Source organism: Lepidochelys kempii, chromosome 3 (assembly GCF_965140265.1).
Source record: "Lepidochelys kempii isolate rLepKem1 chromosome 3, rLepKem1.hap2, whole genome shotgun sequence".
Taxonomy (NCBI): Eukaryota; Metazoa; Chordata; order Testudines; family Cheloniidae; genus Lepidochelys; species Lepidochelys kempii.
The window spans coordinates 203973040-203994254 of record NC_133258.1 but is presented as its reverse complement, the minus strand read 5'-3'; the positions used below and the strand labels follow the sequence as shown (position 1 = coordinate 203994254).

At 46.7% G+C, this 21215-nt stretch overlaps 1 protein-coding gene across 6 annotated transcripts in view; it reads left to right on the top strand.

Moving 5' to 3' along the window:
* Positions 1–21215, top strand: part of RRBP1 (ribosome binding protein 1) — a 55775-nt gene that overhangs the window by 1450 nt on the left and 33110 nt on the right. For 5 of the 6 annotated variants that reach the window (XM_073339722.1, XM_073339721.1, XM_073339720.1 and 2 more), the window contains exon 2: positions 14774–15472. In XM_073339722.1, coding sequence (XP_073195823.1) covers positions 14794–15472 — 679 coding nt within the window. In that variant the 5' untranslated portion in view covers positions 14774–14793. Of the gene's footprint in view, positions 1–10607; positions 10768–14773; positions 15473–21215 lie in introns of those variants that run through there. The other variant, XM_073339718.1, reaches the window with a different exon arrangement.

Sequence of the window (21215 nt, the reverse complement as noted above, 5' to 3'; positions counted from 1 at the left end):
AAAGACCTAAGTGTCCCCTTCGGGGAAACTGAGGAATGTCTGCATTTCCCTGCGCCATTTCCTTAACGGGGGGGGGGGGGAGAGCTTGAGGGGGGATACCAGGGTAAGGGTTTCACAACCCAGGGAGAAGGATTCACATCAAAGGCAATATTTGCTTAACAAATGGGCTAGCTACAGATGTGCATTGGGCTTCTGCGTAGCCTCTGTTGTAGCTGGTCTTGTGAAATCCTGGAGGGATGGGAGCGAAAGTTTTCTCTTTATCTGGCACACCCAACAAGGAGTTAGTTACCCCGGACAGGGAGCTGTAGTAGCTTTGAGGCTGTCTGAAATAGATTGTCCTCAGAGCTAACCTTCTCTCCCCACTGAAACTTTTAACAACCCCATCTGCTGCAAATATTTGAAACAAATTCCTTTGACCATAGTTGGAGGTGATCTGGTGAAATTCTGTAATCTGATTAAATACAGTTACAAGAGGTCACAACCATGACAGGATTTTTTTTTTTTAAGGGAGCAAAGGTTTTCAGCTGTGTTAACCCATAAAATGAGCCATTGACTGGTGCAGAATTAAATGATCATAACAATAGAGAGATGGTACTAGAAATATGAAAACCAGTAAGAACAGAGAAATTACTTGCTATTTCACTCTGCATAGGGCTCTGATTCTGTAACTGACTACATGACCATGACCGACTGCATGTTGTCAGTTGAGTGATTGGGACCTAGAGGACCCAGCACTAGACTGAGACTCAGATCTGCGTTCTGTTCCTGCTCTACTACTGGCCTGCTGGGTGACCTTGGGTAAACTGTGTCACGTTTCTGCCTCAGATGCATCCGATGAAGTGAGCTGTAGCTCACGAAAGCTCATGCTCAAATAAATTTGTGAGTCTCTAAGGTGCCAGAAGTCCTCCTTTTCTTTTTCTGCCTCAGTTTCCCCATTTGTAAAATGGGGATAATGATCCTGACTTCCTTTGTAAAGTGCTTTGAGAAAAGTGCAGTAGAAAAGCTAGGTATTCTATGCAACCAGTGTATCTGGGGTTGTGTAGAAGAACCAGATATCTACAGGAAGGAACAAAGTTCTAATGATAGCCTTAAGAAGGAGAGAGAGTTGAGGAAAGCACCCATGAGCTTGTAGTGAGAGGTCTCGTCGGGCTGGGTATACATAATGTAGAAGCAGAATAATAGTCGTGTACCAAGCAGCTCTAATGTGACTGCCTCTGGAGTATGGCATTCTTGAATAAGGTGGCCAGAACTGATCTCCGATCACATCGGATTAGAACAAAATAAATAAAAGACAGGTGGACGAGACACAAATGTAGCATAAATCTTTCATGACACCTTCTTACTTGAAGTACTCTGTAGTCACCTGAAGCTACAAATGCTCGAAAGGCCTAGCCATGAAGGAGGGAGATGAATAATTCAAGTTAGTACCAGGGTATATATTGGAAGACTTCAGTAAACTATCGCAATCTTGTTAACAATAGCTACTGGAGGATTCCTCCCAAGGGAAGATGTGAAAGTTCCACTGTTTGGTATCCTTAACACTAGACCAGTGGTTTTCAACCTGTGGATCCCTAGGAATCTGCAGACTATGCCTAAGATTTCCAAAGGGCTCCGCACCTCCATTCGAAATATTTTAGGGACCTGCAAATGAAAAAAGGTTAACAACCACTGCAGTAGACCAAGCACAGCACTGCCAAATGTGTAGTAGGGGAAGTATCCTGCATTGGCAGAGAGGAGTCTAGAGATCTAATTCTTTTTGTAAACCTCAACTTCCATAGTTATCCTAGGTCTAAACTTACCGAGTAACATGATTTGTATTGATACTAGTTTTACAAAGACCATAGCTCTTTTAAAGAGAATGATCAGGAAAACCTTCTGTCATTGTGACATCTAGAAAATAACACGAGTTCATCTTGCTGAAGCAAACGCAGTGAAGAGAATGAAGGGAACTGTCATCTCTTTTATAAAAATAACCCTTTGGAAACTGAATTCCAGACTGTTTCCTTGCCAAAAATAATTTACTTATGAGAGGGGCTGCTTCTGAGGCCTAACATTGAAATGCTGCCTTTTCTGGGGGCGTGGGATAAAATTTCAAGGACTCTAAAAATGTGATTAAAAATAGGCAACGTTTTAAGACCCTAACGGTGGCCTGCTAGACTCCTTTTAGTAAAAGCTGCAAAAATATACCAGGGGAAAATAAAGTGTAAAGCTACCACTGCACAGCTGCAGTTGGCTAGCTTTTGCCGTGGCTCATGAAAAGTGCCTACGCAAGCTTAAGTAACCGATCACCGTAATACGGGGGTGGGGGTCTCTTGCCCGAAAGGTCACTGCACCTCATTGTCAATACTGAACAATATCAAATACCTCTTTGGAATGTTAGTATTTAAAAATGGAGTGGATCCGAGAGAGGTGCATACTTCTCTCCTCCTTAAACCATGGCAGCATCTTCCTTCCAGAACCGCATGCAGTGGGGGTAAGGCTGTCAGAGGTATCATCTATGCATTAACAAACCACTCCAGCATCCCTTTCTGGCTTATGATGTTGCCAGAATCCCTTGAATGTATCTGCAGGATGAGGATCACACCCCCTTCTGCTCTTCTTGGCAGAAGCCTAGTGATGTTAATGGGGCAATGGGAGTAAAGACTAGTGCGACCGTAACTGCCCTTTTGAATGCTCCAGGCGTGGGTTGTTTAAACCATATTGGTGCCTCCTGTGTTTGGAAGAATGAGACGGTCTCCTAGGATGCCAAAGAAGCAGAACACTCAGCGTAAGGTTTGGATGGTCAGTCAGGATCCACCTCCATGCATTTGTGTGAAATCTGCTTTTCAACCTGTTTTGAGGGGGCTCCGTCAGCCAAAGGCGTCTCTGTTGCCTGCAGTCATGCATGGCTGTGGAGCTGGACAGAGAGTGACTCCAGTTCACTTGGTAGCTCAAGTGTAACTTCTTTTTTCCCCTTGTGTACTTTAACTTCAAAAGCCTTTGGGGTGGGGGGCTGCTCTCGCAACTGATGGTGAGACTAAAACAAAGTGTGGAGGGTGTGATCATTGAGACATGACTTTCTCTGCAATAAATAATCTCCCTCCACCCGTTGTGCAACTTTTTAAATGTGTTTTTTTTTCCTAATTGACAAGGTTAGGGGCTTCCATTTTAAAAACTAATGGGGAGCCCCCCTCCATCCACTAGAGTGGGGTTGGAGTTCTGTGGCACTCTTAATTTCTACATCAAGTGTAGCTGTTTTCTTGTCCCGGAGTTGTTGACTTTCTTAATAGCCATTGACCTGCTACTGCAAACTAACTCGCACGAAGAGTTTTTATGCACCTATTCTCAACAGGTGTTAATGGAACTATCATAAGTAACAACAACCAGTGTGAGTAAAGTTCTGCAGGATCAGGTCTTAGTTTGTCATTCTACTGGAACTTACTTTTTGATTGTTACGCTTTGGCTTCTGTTCTGCTAAAATCATCCCTGATTGTCATGCTGCTAAACACAAGTAAATCCGCTTGGGAGACTCCTCCTGGGAGACTCCTCCTCCTCCTTGTTTTGTGTCTTTCACTCTCTGGTGTCACTAGGACTGTTTTGTGAATTATGGCGCCGTCTTTTATATTACAAAAGAGCTCCTTCATCTCTGGCATTATTGCATTGGCCCAAGGTTACCATGCTGTGATACCAGATACTGCATCCACTCACACTCGAACTACAGGAAATAGCTGCAATATCACGGATACTGCTCTGAGGTAGTTGTTGATCACTTAACCTAGAATCTGTGATATTTGTGAAAGTCAGTTACTCCTGGAAACCTGCATCATTCTGTATTAAAGAGCCATTGAGCCTGAGTTTTTAATGATGACCACGTTGCTGTAGGCATCTTTGGAAAGGCAAAGACAACGCTTCCAAATCATTATGCACATTTCTTTAAAAGAGCTGGTGTTAGGGTAAGCATAGTGTGCTATGAAGTCACCATAGTCAGGTTGCTTAGAGTAAACTTCTGGTGCCTTTACTAATGTCCTAAAACGATTAGTCCTAAAGACTTGATGGTTCACTAGGGATGGCAGGACTCCATGTAATTTAGTGGAGGAGTCCTGCCTCTTTCAGAAACTCTTAAGGGCGTAGTGCACATATTTAACTTCTTTCTATTAAAGCCATCTCCTTTTTCATAACTCAAAATCATACCTGCTAGTCTTATTCTGTTTTAGTGCAAAGAAAGCTTTGCCTGAACAAGAACTAGTTTTGTGGGTATACTAGACAACACACAAACACAAACACACACACACACACACAAACCTTCCCAAGAAGAAAATCTATATGTGAAATTCTCTCTCTCTTGTGTGGCTGTGATCTTGGGCTGAATTTATAAGCATTTTGGGGGGAAAAAGTTTAATATGTAGCTGTAATTTTGTGTGGTGAACATGAAACTAACCTCTTAAAAATCCACCATCAGTCCTGCCCAACTAAACTACCCTGGTGACGTGCGTTCTCCCTCACCTCCACGAGAAGACAAATGCTTTAATATTAAATAAAGTAAACATGTCTCTCAAGGAGCACAGAAGTCCCCTTTATGGCTCAAATTGTGATGTGAAATAAAAACTTAAAGTTTATGCTGTTTGAGAGACTCTTAAGGTTGCCTAAGCACAAGTCGAGAAATAATGCAGTACCTACAGTTTTAACTCTGCCAGTTGTTTATGCATTGCAGTATAGTCTTAATTATGCAGTCTCGTCCTAACTACTCAAATACACTACGATACCATGCAATTTTATTTAGCTGCAGATGTAGCATCAACTTTAATCGTCATAATAATGCAGTATATCTGTACTGACTCAGGGCCAGGTCTTGCAAAGTCTTACCCCAAATTATTCTACGCTGTTATGTCTACACTGCAGTAAAAACCCTGCTGTGGCAACGAGTCTTGGAGCCCGGGCCACCTGGCTCTGGCTGTGGGGCTGCAAAATGGGTAGTGTAGACATTTGGGCTCAGGCTGGAGCCTGGGCCCTGAGACTCTCCCGCCTTGTCCGAGCCTGAACGACTACAGTATAACTTTACTGCCCTGTAGCATGAGCCAGAGTCAGCTGACCTGGGCCGGCTGCAGCTGTGTCCTGGGTTATTTAATAGAGTGTAGACATACATTTGAGTTGCATTTACATCTCTGCTGAAGTCTCTGCAGGACTTGGGCCCTTTGACTTCATATGCTGGAGAGGACAAACCTTAAGGTTGGCTATCGACTAGTGATTATTAAAAATGCCTTATTTCTGTCTGCTCAAGAAACTGGTGTGCCCTCCTTTGAGTATAATTGAGGGAATGAGGCTCTCTGTGTAACTCACTGCTGAATGTAGTTGTTGTGAAGCGAGGGAGTAGCAGCGCAGCTTCCTAATTAAGGTTGCCTATGATTAGCTGGAAGGAGGGGTAGAATGTCTTAAGCGGTACAGCAAGGGGTTCTCAAACTGCGGTCGCCAAGGCTGGTGTTAGACTTGCTGGGGCCTAGGGCCGAGGCCGAAGCAAAAGACCGAGCCCCATGGCGCCCCAGGGCTTCGGCCCTGGGAAAGGGGCCTAAGGTTACGTGTCTCCTGCCCAGAGCAGAAGCCCTTGGGCTTCAGCTGTGGCCCACAGGGCTGGAGGGGAGGGGTGTTGAGCTTTGGTCCCCCCCTCCTGGGGCCGTAATATTTGTTGTCAGAGTAATATTTGTTGTCAGAAGGGGGGGTCATGGTGCAGTGGAGTTTGAGAACTGCTGCTCTACAGACTAATTTATTTGGTAACTCTTGCAATAAAAGTTTTTTCCTTTCAAACACCTTGGACCTGTCTCTCAAAATAGATGGTTCCCTGCTCCCAAGCCCATCTAGCAAATGTCTGTCTGTGTGCTTCAAAGTCTCCTGGCTGAATCCAAATTAAAATATACGTGGCTTGAGACTAGATGACCCTTGTGGTCCCTTCTAATCCTGTGATCCTATGGGAGACATGGTGGGGCTGGAAACAGTAACATTTAGCATTGCGGTAACATCAAGATGGAGCGTCCGTGTGTTAGGCGCTGTACAAACATGGGTCATGTTCTTATGGCCGAAAAGGTTGGGGGGGCGTGTTTTTAAATAGCAAAATAACTAGTGCGCATTTATGGTGGGATGTACCAACCCCACACTGGGCCTGGGGGGCTAATGAGAGCCCGGGGGTGCAGTCAGCCTGGCCTTGCGTGGAGCACACGTCAAGCTTGGTCTGAGGAGTTCAAAGCGCTGCCCAGGAAGGAGAGCAGCCCTGTCTCTCTCTCCGGGGAATAAGCGCGGCCAGGATCAGGGAACTGAGCTGGGTGAGAGCCTGGCTGGAGGAAGGTACCCAGGCAGCTGGGAAGCAAAGCGGCAGGAAGTGAGCCCGCCCAGGGTTCTGGCTGCTGAGTCAGAGACTGCCCTGGGAGGGGAGGAAACTCGCCAGCAGCAGAACCGGCTGGGTGGCAGACAGAGCTGGGAAACGCTGCTGGGAGCCTGGGAAAGAGGCTTCGAGAGAGCAGGGCTGATCTGCTGGAAACCCAGGAAGAGGCTGGAGCAAAGGCCCAAGGCGAGGCAGAAAGTAATCCTGGGAAGGCAGCAACAAGTCTGTAGTCCGGTCTCGGCTGCCCATTCAAGGGTCCCTGGACTGTAACCCAGAGAGAGGGAGGGCCTGGCTTCCTTTACAAGCCCTGGCTCACACACTGTGGCAATGAAGACATTGCTGCAGTAAGACATTCTTGCCCTCAAGAGTTTACAACCGAAATAGACAAGACAAAGCGTGGGAGGGGAAACTGAGGCACGGGGAGGGGAAGTGACTTGCCCAGGGTCACCCAGCAGGTCACTAGCAGAACTGGGGAAGGAGTCCAGAGTCTCAGGACAGTGCCCTATCAACCTGTGTTGGAAGGCAGCGTCATTACTCTTAAACTTGTCACTGACAAATCTAAATCTACCACTGGTGGCTGATAGATGTGGGAAGATGCTCTTAAAAAAAGGACTTTGTAAAACAGATTGGTGACCTACTCTTAAGAACCCCAAGTTCCTAGGCCTTATGGGTAAGAGAAGAGACCCTGTTTTCTTCTCAGTCACGAATGTTAGAAATACAGCATTATACTGGTTTTGGAGCATTCATTAGCCAGCAAATGATAGACGCTGATGAAATGGCAGTGTCAATTGTGCGGAAGTTAGATGTGACTTGTAGTGTTTTAATTTCACAACTCTCCCACTAAATAATCTGTACCATGGACCTTGCTGCAACCTAGACTGACATTCCCAGAGGAGAATTCCTCCAGCTGGCACTGTAAGGTCATTGGGCTCCTCCAGCTTCACATGAGATGTTCTGAGAACCAGGCAGAGGAAGCTGGAATATTGGTTTAAAGCTTTCTCCTCTGGGCATCCGTGGCTCTCTGGGAGCTCTGAACACTACTGATTCTGTAGCCCCCCTTCTGCCCCCATATCAGTTAATCCCTCTTTCCAGCCTTGGATCCTCTGCCTTCATATTTTGCACATAGCTTAAAAAAAAAACAAACCCAACCAAGCATGGGTTTATGGTGGTTCAGGTGTGCTTTCTTAACACACATACTGGAAAAGCAGGGCAAATCATAACTGCTGCACTGCCATTCTAATGCTCTGTCTAACACAGTTGGTTCAACAGTGCTGTGTACCCTGCGGGGAGACAAAGAACTGAAAATCATGCCACACCGCACATGCAAAGCTGCTTCATTTAATGATAACTTGGAGTAGTAACATTTCAATCAGACCATACACTGGCTTTTGACAAAGATGAGTTGCCACCCAGAGCTCTTCAGTGCAGTCACAGGCTGCGTGTTTGACTAGACGCTACGTAAATGCATTTTTAGGAATGCGCCTTGATGATAAGAAACTCACCGATGTCAGTTTTACTGATGCCTTAGCACAAGTTGTCACCTCAATGGATGATCTAGTTGCGGTGCTTGGAAAGCTCAGCAGCAAAAGTTGGCCTGAAAATTAATTGTGGTAAAGTCATAACTTGTCCGGTTGTGGAGTTTGAATACGTTGCGGATTCTAGCATCCTAATGGGCAACTGTCACGGAGTCCCTGGGCGATGCTCTGGACCTGCTCCCCATGAAGCCAGTCAGGACTCTGGGGAAGTCTCCTTTCTGTGAGCGGCCTGTCTTCAGGGCACACAGCTCACACAGCTTCCACCTTCCTGGGTCTGACCTCGGAGCATTCAGCATCCTCTGCCCCTCCGTGCGCTTCCCCCAGCGAGTCCGCTCAGGCGGGGCTCCTGGGGAAGCTAGAGGGTCCTGCGCCCCAACTTCGCAGTTAGACGTGACTCTCAGCCAGCCAGTAAAACAGAGGTTTATTAGATGACGGGAACATGGTCTAAAACAGAGCTTGCAGGTGCAGAGAACGGGACCCCTCAGCTGGGTCCATTTTGGGGGGCAGTGAGCCAGACAACCACGTCCGCCCTTCACTCCATGTCCCAGCCAGCGCCAAACTGAAACTCCCTCCAGCCCCTCCTCCTCTGGGCTTTGTTCCTTTCCTGGGCCAGGAGGTCACCTGATTCCTTTGTTCTCCAACCCTTCAGCTTTCACCTTGCGGGGGGAGGGCCCAGGCCATCAGTTGCCAGGAAACAAGGTGTTGGCCATTCTCTGTGTCCAGACCCCTGCACACACCTGCCCTCTAGGGCTCTGCAATGATCATACACCCTTACCCCACCACCTAGATACTTAAGAACTGCATAGGGGAAACTGAGGCACCCCCACAATGTTCGGAGGAAACATTAAGAACAGTCCCACTTTGTCACAGCGACCACCCAGTCGAGATTGTCAGTGATTTCAGCTACCTCAGCTCGGTTGGGCAGCATCAAGGAATAACTTGAAGCCTATACTTCAGAAGTGTCGGCAGTAATGGGACACCTCCATTAAGAACAAAAAGAAAAGGAGTAAACGTCTCTTGAAAATGATGAGTAGAGAGATGAAGCTGAGGACACTTAATGCTTTGGTGGTCAATATTCTGACCTATGGGACTGAAAATAAGTTGGACACTGTTCAGATGAAGTGTCTCCAAATGATTGGAAACATCAAATGGTACAAATTGAAGTGAAATGACTAGATCCATTTTCCAACTAAACAGGTCCTGCTCTTTCAGTCATCCAGTGCTTTCCTACCAACTTCCCTGTGAGAATCCTCTTCAGCTTTGACCAACTTAAAACAGGATGGAAAAGAACTCCTCCCTTCCCCCCAAAAGACCTAAAACACAAGGGCTGTACAGTGTCAATAGACAACTGTCCCTCACAGACCTCTGACTTTGTAACGTGCCAGTTTTGGTTCAGGACAGAACATCTTGGAAGTGCATAATGCATTTGATAGCCTCTACAGTAACCAGCCGACAGCATGAGACCTAACCAATCCACTGGATGGGAAAAGACTGCCAAGTTGACTGACTAAATTAAAATTATAGTATTTTTAAAATCATAACGTAAATATCTAGTAACCATATTATCTATGCAACACAGTACTAAACAATAGGGTGGATTCATTTTAAACCAGGAAGGAGGAAACCTTGACTGAAATAAGTGGTTTTAATCTTGTTTTGCCCTTTTCTTTTTCTAAAAAGCGTCTCATTCTCATTGGTTTGTTTGACAAATATTTGATCTGTTCACAACCAAATATATCCTTTACATAAATTTGTTGCTATTTTTTATTACATGTGTGATACACTATTTCCATGCACACTTATTTAAGCAGTTTAACACACACACATTTAGATTTTTTTTTGGTTAGAAATTGGTGAATGGCGCACTTTTCTACTGGATTACTTGGTTTGGGTCAAGCTGTACTTGAATGGGAATTGGAATTCAATTAAAAATGCACCACAACATTTTAAAATTTGTTTTTATTAGTTAAATAAAAACTACCTTTACATGTGCTGGGTACATAAGAAAATGTGTGTATCAAAACATATTTTGCATTTAAAACTGACTTATTAAATACAGGAGATTTTAACTGTGGTTAGTGAATTGATTGGTGGTTTTTTTTTTTTTTGTTTTGTTTTTTTTTTGGTGTATGAGCCAGATTTTCTGTGTTGTTTGGGCACCTAAAGATGCAGACAAATGCTTTAGTAGTTGTTTCAGAAGCATATTTAGGTGCCTGAATGCTTTTTGAAAATTCATGTCTTTCAGGGTTTTTAGAATTTTAGTAGGTTTCGCTGTGACGTTGCACTCCATAATATTTTATGGAAATATGCTTATGAGTGTGAATATGATGTAACTGGAATATGCTTCATGCAGAAAGTCTCTTGTAAGGTATCATTACAAAGCTTATGATCCACTGAGTGTGTTCATGCCTATTTGTTTGCATGTATTATTTCTATGTCTGGGGTTAGGAGAATAAGATATAAACTTGTATTACTGATGTTAAGTGGAAGCCAATAAGGGTGCTTCAGAATCAGTGACTTGTAAATGGCTCTGTTTACTTGCAAACCTTCCTGAATATGTGCGGGCTAGCCCTGAAAGAATGGAGGCTGGGGTCTCACAGGACATGTGAACATGTCACCTGATACTGGAATCCCTCTTAAACCTGGTGCTTTTCCATTTAGAAGGAGGGGTGGGGACCCAGAGAGACACAAGATTTCCGCCGTGTGCCAAGGCTATAAAAAGGGGTGGAGCAGAACAAAGGGGGTGGCCAGTCATGAGAACACCGCTACTTTCCACCTGAGATGGCTGCTGGAACCAACAAGGACTGTACCAGGGGAAAGGATTGGGCCCAGACTAGGAAGGACTCTAGTCTGTGAAAGACGTTTATTGGAACATCTCTGAGGGTGAGATTTTACCTGTAATCGGTTTCTTAATGTATTAGGCTTAGATTTGCATGTTCTTGCTTTATTTTTCTTGGTGACTTACTTTGTTCTGTCATCACTTGAAACCACTTAAATCCTACTTTTTATTCTTAATAAAATCACTTTTGTTTATTAATGAATCCAGAGTAAGTGATTCATACCTAGAGGAGCAAACAGCTGTGCATATCTCTCCATCAGTGTTATAGAGGGTGGACAATTTATGACTTTACCCTGTATAAGCTTTATGCAGAGTAAAATGGATTTATTTGGGGTTTGGATCCCATTGGGAGCTGGGTCCTGGAGCTAGGTGACCTACTGAGCAGTTTCGGTTAAAGTCTGCAGCTTTGGTAGCGTGGACCTGACCTGGGTCTGTGCTCCGGCAGGCTAGTGTGTCTGGCTCAACAAGGCAGGGTTCTGGAGTCCCAAGCTGGTAGAGAAAATGGGCTCAGAGGTAATTCCAGCACATCAGGTGACAGTCCCAAGGGGGTTTCTGTGGCCGAACCCGTCACACTCATCCTCTTCGAACTGTTCTCCCCGCCACCCCCTTTTTATAGACTTGAAGAAACAAGCTTTCCTGCTGCTTAAACTCCCAATCAGTTTCTCAAGTTTAAAGAAAATATTCTCTGCCTATGCTTGCAGAACTGAAACCAAAAGCTTTCCTGCGCAGCAAACTCCAAGTACTGAGTCTTGGGGAAATGTAAATAACAGCATTCGCTCCATTGGAAAGGCTGAAAATAATTACATCCTGTAGGATATGACATTGTGTCATATTTATAAAGCTTGAGTTGATATCAGAAGTTTAAAGGTGTCTTGTCCCTCCATCCCAATTCTTTATAAACTAAAACAGTAGCACGCTTTAGCTCATTAAAACTTGAGGAGTGCTCCTTGGTGCAGCCTTTATAAAATGTATTTAAATGAGTAATAAGCAATAGTAAGTTTAGACCTTAACATAGGCTGTCAATTTCAAATTGAATTTGCGAATAAGCTGTTTTTAAAAAAAATATGTAATTTAAATTTTTTTTTTTAAATTCCAATTTAAATAAAATTTGGATTTTCATCCACATTGATAAAGAACCTACATCAACAGTAGGCTGGCCATTTGTCCAGTTTGAAGCTGTCTCGTCGTGTTTTTGGACCGGCTTTTCCCTGTCCGGTACTGGATGTCCGGTATCATTATCACAGTGCATGGGGAATGTCACTTTCTGTCCCACTGGCGTGACCTTACATACACTGCGTGGACACAGCCACGCCAGTGGGGGCCGAGCAGCAGGCTCTGAAAAAGGCACTCTGTGCGGTGGGACCTCACGTGGATTCTGTGTGTGAAGTTACAGGGGCACGCAGGCAGGAGCGGGCCTATGCCGTTCCCAGACCTACTGGCATGTCCGTTATTCTGGGGAATGTGGCAGTGGCCACTCTAATCAGCGTAGCCCTGTATACACTTTTTGCAATGCTGTATAGTGAATCAAACTGAAAGTAATTCAGGGACTGGAAAATTGTGTCCAGTTCTGTTGTCAGCGCTTCAGAAAGGATCTTGAAAAGAGCTGCTGGAATGACTCGTTGTCTGGAAAACATGACTTTTTAGTGAGACTTCAGAAGCTCAGTTATCTGCAGCAGATCCCAGAGAGTGTTAAGAGGTGACTTGGTTGTGCCTATGAGTACTGGGGGAGGGAGGGGAAAGATTTTTGATAGCAGAGGGCTCTATAACCTACCGCAAAAAGGCGCAGCGAAATCCAGTGGCTCGAAACTGAAGCTAGACATTTCTAACCTGAATTTAAGTTGCAGATTTTTCACGGTGAAAGTAATTAACCGTCGGAACAACTTAGGGTTGTCAGTTTTGGCTGGACATATTTCCTGGAGGTTTCATCACATGACACAATCTTTAAAGCAGTGGTGTCCAAACCTGTCCTGTTGTGACCCCCTCCCCACCTTACCAGTAGTGGAATCTGTCAGCATGCCCCCCACGCCCCCCGCATTACTGTACAGTTGGTTCAGCAGAGGAGCTCGGGCTGAAGGCAGAGCCGGGGGCAGAACTGGAGATAAGGTGGAGCTGGGCTGGGGGCGGGCTGGGCTGTAGCTGTAGCTGGGGGCAGAGCAGGGCTAGGTGACGCTCCCTTCCCAACTCCCCTCTGGGGGCTGGCCTGAGCTCTGCCATGCGCCCTTCCAGCTTGGGGGACCACTCCTTTAAAGATGAATTTTAGAGACTCCAGGCCAATCTTGGAGGGTTGGCAACTCTGCAGTGGTGGATTCTCCGTCGCTTGCAGTCTTTAAATCAAAGCTGGCTATCTTTTTGATCTACATGCTGTAGGTTAATCGGAAGTATGGGCTGGCTGCAAGAACCACTGGGTGAGGTTAGGTGACCTGTGCTTTGCAGGGAGGTCTGACTAGGTGATCCGAACGGTCCCTTCTGGCTTTAGTTGTGAGATGCAGTGTGTGTCTTGGCTCTTGCTGTACGCCGAGGGCCTGGCTGAATTGACAGCGAGTGTGGGGTGAGAGTTGTGCTGGCCGTGGGCTCACTGGTGTCATGTGTGACCGTTGCCTTAACATACCATTTATTGTCTTTTAGGGCTTCTATCTCGAGGAAATACACTTGAGCAACCTTGACTCTAAGCTGGCAACGTGTGTGTCTGTGTAATTGCCACTGTGCCCGGGCAACACAATGTAGGGCAGGCTCCACCCCGTGCAGCTGTGAACGGCATGCTCCCCCACCCCACCCCGCCCCTCCACTAGATCCAGGGTGGAGGGAATCCCCCACAGCCTAGGGGGCATCTGCAGAGGCAAGATTGGCAGCTTTGCGTGAACTGACCCTGGCTTCTGCTTTTGAACGTTTGTAGCCCGATGGATTACAGCGGAGGGAGTCGGCCAGGAGGCAGCCCTGCATGCTGCATAGGCATGGCAGCTCTAACTTGTGTTTTATAACCTCCGTAACACGTCCCTGCTGTTGTTTGAATAAACTAGCACAGGGGGGCGGGAGGTGTTGATACGTCCCTTATGAAACAAGCTTGGGGTGGGGAGAGGTGTAATAAAAATCAAGAATACAGGCTGGGGTCTCTGCTTTGCACTGCTAGATTTGGTTAGTTTAGCAGTCAAATGTATGTATTTATCTTCATGCAGTTTCATGCCTGGAGACTGGCTGTACCCACACAGAAAACATGGGTTCGAATAACTGGGACTTGCACTTTTATTTTGTGTCTAACACAGGTCTCCAGCATCAGATTATAATTAAAGGACTGGCTCTAATGTGTATAGTGAGGATTATATGCTGCTGCAGAGAATAATTCTTGTTGTGGGTTAATAATACCCACTTGGCTGTAACAGGGAACATGCGGAGAAGTCTCGACATTGGCTTCTTTTGGAGGTTTTTTTAAGAAATGGCTGGACAAACACCTGTCAGGGATAATCTGGGTATACTTGGTTCTGCCTCAGATCGTGCGTGTATGTTGGAATGGATTAGATGGTGTTCTGGGGACCCTCCAGCCCTACACTTCTATGATACTGTATACCAGTAAGGTAGCATTCCATTGCTAAAAGATAGTGTGAAAAATTTTACCTGATTGCAAATGGTTATTTCCCTTTAGCATCTAAAATGCTGAACGTGTTTCTGGGTTCTCTAGACCTGGCAGGGAAGGAGTACAAGACGACGACTCGTGTCCTGGTTTTATCCTACTATGCGCACACTTGGACATTGTGTAATGAATGAGCTTCTTTAAAACCTCTAGATCTGTTGGCTGACTTTAGCCTAAGAAATCAACTCGTTTAAGCTGTTCTTCACCACATCTTTTCCAGTCTGACCCACACCTAGTTTTGTAGCTTGCTGGGACGTGGATTTTCTTCTGCATTTTGTACAGTGCTTAGAATAATGGGGCCTCTCCCTTTGGTGGCTCTGTAATAAAAACAAGCACACGCGTACCCTCCTCCCCACCTCCACTGCAACAGATCTGGTGCTGGGAAGCTGTATCTTGGCACTAACTCTTGTTTTTGCCTCTTGCAGATAGAGAGAAGTAAGCCAGGATGGATTTGTACGATCCTCAGACGCTGGGTGTTATGGTCTTTGGCGGTTTCATGGTGATTTCAGCTATTGGGATCTTCCTGGTGTCCACCTTCTCCATGAAGGAGACCTCTTACGAGGAAGCCCTGGCTAAGCAACGCAAGGAGCTCGAGAGAACCCAGCAGCACAAAGTGGAGAAGAAAAAGAAAGAGAAACCTGTTGAGAAGAAAGGAAGGGCCAAGAAAAAAGAGGAGAAACCGAATGGGAAAATACCTGAGCAGGAGCTGGTTCAGGACGTGACTGACGCTCCCAAGGAAGTAGACCCTGAACCTATTGCGATGTGTGAACCAGTGATCATTGAGTCTCCTATTCTGGCGGTTTCAGCTCCCCCTCAGGAGAAGGAGAAACCTGCCCCGTCCCCTAAAGACAAGAAGAAGAAGGAAAAGAAGGTGGCCAAGGTTGAGCCAGCTCCCCCACTTGTTACTTCTCCATCAGTCGCTGTCTCAAAATCTTCTCCAGTCTTGGAAGTAGCTGCCAAAGAAGTGCCCATTGTGGCTGTCCCACCGGTCGGCACACTACAAAGTGCTCCCGTAGTTAATTCTGTTGCTGTCAAAAAAGCGGAAGCTCTGGTAACCCAAGAAGAGCCAAAGCACGATGGAGCTGCCAAGAAGAAGGCTGTGGCCAAGAAGAAGAGCGAGCTGAGTAAGTATTTGACTCCTGCAAGTGTCCTTACAGCATGTCACCAGAGCCGCTATGTGGTGGGGACACTGAGCATGGGTATGTTGCGTGAGGCACAGAGGGGGAATGCCCCCTTCCTCCGCTGTGGACTTGCCTCGAAATGGCTGTGTTGCCTCGGGAGGCTGGTTTTGAAGGGCTGGTTACGTGTGTGGCGCTCTTATTAGACTGGGAAAGCCTCAGTGGCTTGGGTTCCTCTCTGTGAAACTCGACCACAGCCTCCATTTCTTGATTCAGTGCCTCTTTTTTTTTTTTTTTTTTTTTTTTTTAAAATACAGCATCTTGTGTTGGTGCTTCTGTGTGCTTGGAGCTGGCTTCTCACTCTGACTTTTTTTTTTTTCCTGTTTTGTTTGGGCGGGTGAGGTTTTGCAGCCTGCAACGTGCAGGAGGTCAGACTAGATGATCATGATGGTGCCTTCTGGCCTTAAAGTCTTTGAGTCTATTTCCTTGGATCTGAATGCCTGAGTCTGACCGCTTAAGTCATGTAGGTATTTGTAACATGCTCATCACAGGTACCTGAACACTTTGAAAACCTGCACGAATGCAGAACGAGTGGGTTGATGGGGAGACTTGTATTCTCTCTTCTACCTGTCCCAGGAAAGGGGGAGACCCCTGCTTAGGCATTGTGCCACCTTGTAAGAAGCAAGCCTGAAGGTAGAGGGCATGTGTGGATTGTTTCTTACTGATCCTCATAAGGGACAGGTGCCTGTTGCATTTTTATCCTGAAGGTGATCAGGCTAGTTGGTTGACAACCTCTGTAACGAAAGCAATCCCACTAAGGTGGACCTGCCCATGCAAAGGCTGAGTACTGCTAGCAGACTGCTATACATAGCAAAGAAGGAGCACCTTATCCTTCTGTATCCAGAAAGCAAGCTGGGTTTTGTCTGGGAGGACGAATGTTTTGCATTTGGTTACTGCTCAGAAACTGCTACTGTGCACGGCAGGAACTCCTCTCATTAAATTGTAACTGGAAGGAAGCAAAGCACGAACATGCTTTGGAGAGGCAGGAAGTTAGAACGTCTTTAAATTCTTATTGGCTTACTTCTTTGTCTTCAGATTATTTTGGTGTCTACTGAGCCTACACTGCGAAGGAATTGGTCAGAGAATTCTGGCTTCTGAGACTCTCTTGACTGCAGTAAACGTTCAGGAAAGGCAGTATTTCTTCTTCATTCCTCAATACTGAAGAGGCTGGTAGCATTGTTTCCTTTTTCTGGTTTGACCAGTAACAAATTGCACAGGCTAAGCAGAACAGAGGATACTGCACATGCCCAGTGTAACAGTTCTGCTGTTGGAATCTTAACGTTCAGGCTTCCCCACTTCCTCTTAAAACCTGAGAATGACACTTCATTTTGAAGTGTCTGCTAGTCTTACATGTAAGACTGCTGTAAATCCACTGGGAGGGCGAAAAGCACTTTGTGTTTGAGAGCAGTGTTTTCTGAAAATGTTAATGCATATTACAAAGGTGTCTCTCTTCCTTGCACTAGGCACCTTGACACAGGCTAGTTTCACTTTATTCCTGTATAATCCATTCACTTTCCTGGCTTATGGAGGCTTTTTCCTGTCTTGCGGCAACGCGGTAGGGGACAAATTTTTCAGCTGCTCTGCAGAGACGGTTTCCCCAAGGTGGGCTAACGAGCTAACTCCCACAGAAGCCTCTGTTTCTAATGGCTACGTCTGTGCCTTGTGCAAACGGGAACACTGAAGCCCTCTCTTTAAATGGAAGCCTGGGATATTGTAGATGGCCGTGGTGACAGCAAGAGTTGTGATTCTTAGTGTCCATGTTATTCTCCTAGCCCAACAAAGTAGCAGCGTGATGTGTGCTTAAATCTCCTGCATATAAACTACTTGGACGTCTGCGGCTGGGAGGGGCAACCTCGCTCAGCAGAAAGTACGCAGCGGTGAGACAGATGTTGTCACTCAACTATAGCTCAGAACCTTGGCAGATGTCCACTGAGCAAGCTCAAAAGTGACCTTCACTTCCTACCTCCAGTCCTCGAATTCATCTCCTTCCTGGTCCACTGGGCTGTCTTGCCAAGCATAATTTCTTCAGCTGGCTTTTGCTGCAACCCTATTATGTACAGATGCAGTAAGCCTAGACTACTTTAAAAATGTGTTCCCATTCTCCTCCTCTTCCACTCCCCAAAAATCTTCCTGTGAAACGGATTTTGCCCAAAGCATATTTCCACCCCAAAATGCCAGGTACAGCTGAGGTGGGGAGCAGTTCATCTCCAAAGGCCAATGCTCCTGAAAGCTGTTTCCATGTGAGAAGTGTGTGGCTACTGCAAAACCAGTGCCTGCTAGGAGGTCCCGTTTTGGAGAACAGAATGGAGCTTGTCTGACCCATAATAAATGTGCGACCTGATCCAAAGTCCACTGAAGTCGAGGGGAAGACTCCCACTGACTTGCAAAACTGCTTCCTAAACCTAGTAGCCCTGCAGTTGGTGTGCCATGTAGTGACATCTCGGTATAGAAGGAGCAGCCGTTTCATGGCCGCGCCTCAAAGCTCAGAACAGTGCTCTGGCTACTGTGTTTTTATTTTATTATTTGTTTTTATTTGTTTTTATTTGGCATAAGTAGCTGCACTGAGCTGCCCATATCTGGACTAAGAGGCACTGAGTAACCTTCAAGGTGTACGTTGTGGTTCTACCCCCTTTAGGGAAGAGGTAGCAAAAGTGTCATGTGACAGATCAGGACCTCGGCGTTCGGAAGCAGAAAGTGTACCGGCTATTATAATACTATCCCTTTGATCTCTTAGCTGTGGACGAAGACCCAGTGAAACGCTGTCTCCATTAACTCCACGGGAGTCTTGCCACTGACTTGAACTGGGGCCGTGTTTTCACCCCTTGTGTGTAGTGCATTTTTGCCCCTTTCTTCCTTACCCATGAGTTCCAACAGAACCTGAGCATAAGTTAGTATGCATCTAGATCCTTTATCATTAAAACAGAGACGCAACAAAAGGTGCAAACTTAAAATGCAAGGGGTAGGCCTAAAGCTAGCCCTGTCATCCTGGAGGATCAGCAACCTTCCAAGTTTCAAACCAGGATTAGCGTTACTGTGTGCGTTAGTGCCGCTGAATGCCCATGTGGGCGTGAAAAGTTCTTGGCTTCTCAGCGTTAAGTATTTAATGCCTAAACAAAACCACGGTTCATCTGGTATCAAGCTTTTAGTCCACATTCCTCACTTTTGGAGGGCGGTAACGTTTATCTAACTCTGATAGAGGAATGTCTGGCTATTTTGAAACCTCTCTACAGCTCTCCGTAATGTCAGAGCCCCTACCTAAAAACAGACAGCTAGCATCAGTTTCTTTGGGTGTGGGGACTACCGGTGACTCTCCATCCTCATTCTCCTCATGCCCCCTAAAATACAGGATTTTTGGGTGTGCTTGTCCCCTGCCTTAAAACTGAAGATGGAACAAAACCAATATTTTAAGCTCTGGATGCTTGCTAGAAGTAGTAGCAGCTAGTAGGAGGTCCATCTCCTCTCGGTTTGGATCACCTTTCTTCCCCATGCCTTGTTGAAGAAGAATTCTCCACAGTGCCCCAAGACGTGACACAGAAAGCGAAAGAGAGTAGGAAGTGGCCAGAGGCTCACTGCCTCATTGCTGCCTCATTGGCTGTGAAGCAAAGTTGGGAGGATTGAGAACTGTCACTTCTTACATGTCTGTCGGTGTAATGGGAAGACAAAGTATTACGGGCATTGGATGGCTATTCAGTCCGAGCCAGACGAGTTTCTGATAACTTTTAGTTAAACTCAAAGCTGAGACGGGGAAATGGAAGGAGGATGGCCCAGTGGTGGTGCACTGGCCTAAGACTTGGGTTCAAATCCCTGTTCTGCCATGGGTTTCTTGTGTAACCTTGGGCAAATCACTTAAGCCTGGTCTGCACCTAACACTTAGGTTGCCCTAGCTACATAGCTTAGGGCTGTGAAGAATTTCCTGCCCTGTGTGACGTGCTCACTGGTGCCTCTTCCTTCCTGACCCCTGTGGCCTGCTTGATGCACGGCTCTGCCGAGCACCCACTGGCCTTCACCCAAACGGCTGCTGTTGCGTGTCTCCCTGGAGCCTTGCGCTCTCCTGCCCCATCGTGCACCCGTGCTGGCTGGGGCTCTCCTGAGGTGGGTCGCCCGCTTATTTCTCCGCTCCTGGTGCGGCTGGGTTCTCCTGAGTGCTGCTCTCTGCCCCAAGGGGTGATCTCTGAAGCAGCCCTGCTTCTTGCCAGCACGGCCCTCTTGCCCCAGCTGCGCTGACCTCCGACTGGCAGGCTCACGGGGAAAGAGAGCATGGCCAGGAAGGAGAAGATCAGCTCCTGCCAGTGCTTGGGCAGCTCATGCTTCAGGAGCAAGAGGAGAGGAGCACAGGGAACGGCTGGGCCAGACTGGCCTGGGGAATGCCTGTTCTCTGGCTGCTTCCCATTGTCAACACTTGACCCCTCCTGCTCAAATTCTCCCCTCATTCACTGGTCTCATCTTCTTCCCCCTTCCCCCCTCCCCCAATCCCGATCAGTTTAACCCTGCCCCTGTGGGAGGGTTGCCACCTTTGAAGAACAAAACCAGGGGCATGATCCTGAGTCCCTAAAGCCAGGCAGCTGGTAGTGTGTACGGAGGCCTGTGAGGTGCAGGTCAGCTCATGATGGTCCCTTCTGGCCTTTAAAGTCTGAGATTTCCCAGGACAGTGGCCTCAGAAAAGGGGCGAGCCTGGTGACAGCCCTATCCTGCAGACCGCTCTGTGGCCTGCTTCTCCCCCCACCCCCGCCATTACCTATCTGGGCCCAACCCTACTTTTTCATGGGGGGGGGGCAGGGGAAGAAAGCTCCTCCCCCATACACTGATCTGGGCTGGGACTCCCTGGGGTAGGGGGTCTCCTGGACTGGCTGGGGCTGCTTTTGGGGTTCTTGGTGGGTTGCAGAACCTGTTCCCAGATCAACAATTGCTTTCTTGTTCCTCCGGCTCCCAGCCTCGCTGCTGGGCGGAGGGGGAAGGGCGGGGTCCCTGCTTTCTGCTCCCCCATCTTCTCTTCTCCAGTTCTTGCTGGGCTGCGGGGTCTCCAGAATTTCTTTTTAAACCCCCCCGAAGCTATTGGCATGCAGTCACTAGTTCTGCAGTCCCTCGCCTTTTAAAAGGCTTCTGGGCTGTGACATAATTTTGCTGCGATTTAACACTTGGATCCCGAGCTGTTTGCTGCAATGCTCCTATATAAAGAAACCATCTCAAATTCTTTTCCAGCAAGACTAGTGGTGTTATTCTAATGCTTAGAGAAAACACTGAGTTTGATAAAACTAGATAAACAAAATATCAAGCCAAAAACCCTTTGGTCTGTCTGCTAAAGCTTAAGGTCAGATTCAGTTTTGCTTGCCAGATGTGCTCGATGCTTGTGCTTGCAGAATGGAATGAATGCAGACGAAGTTCAACAAGTCCACTCTTTATCTGGATGTGTGTTTGGTGGGGGCACAGTACTGTATCAGCAAACTGAAGCAATAAACAGGGCCTCATGTAGTCCGTGGTGCTTCTTGTGGCATTAACCCTGCTTGAGTCAGCAGTGTGACTTGAACCCAGGACCTAAAACAGAAAGACCAATGCAGTTAATTGGAAGCTGTCTGAGACCCCACTATTTTAATGGGGAACAGCTGCTGTGTGGATGAACAAGAGCCATATTTCCCCTGTTAGTGGTGACATGCACTCCAGCATCTAGTCCTCCCGGTTGTGCTGAACTTGG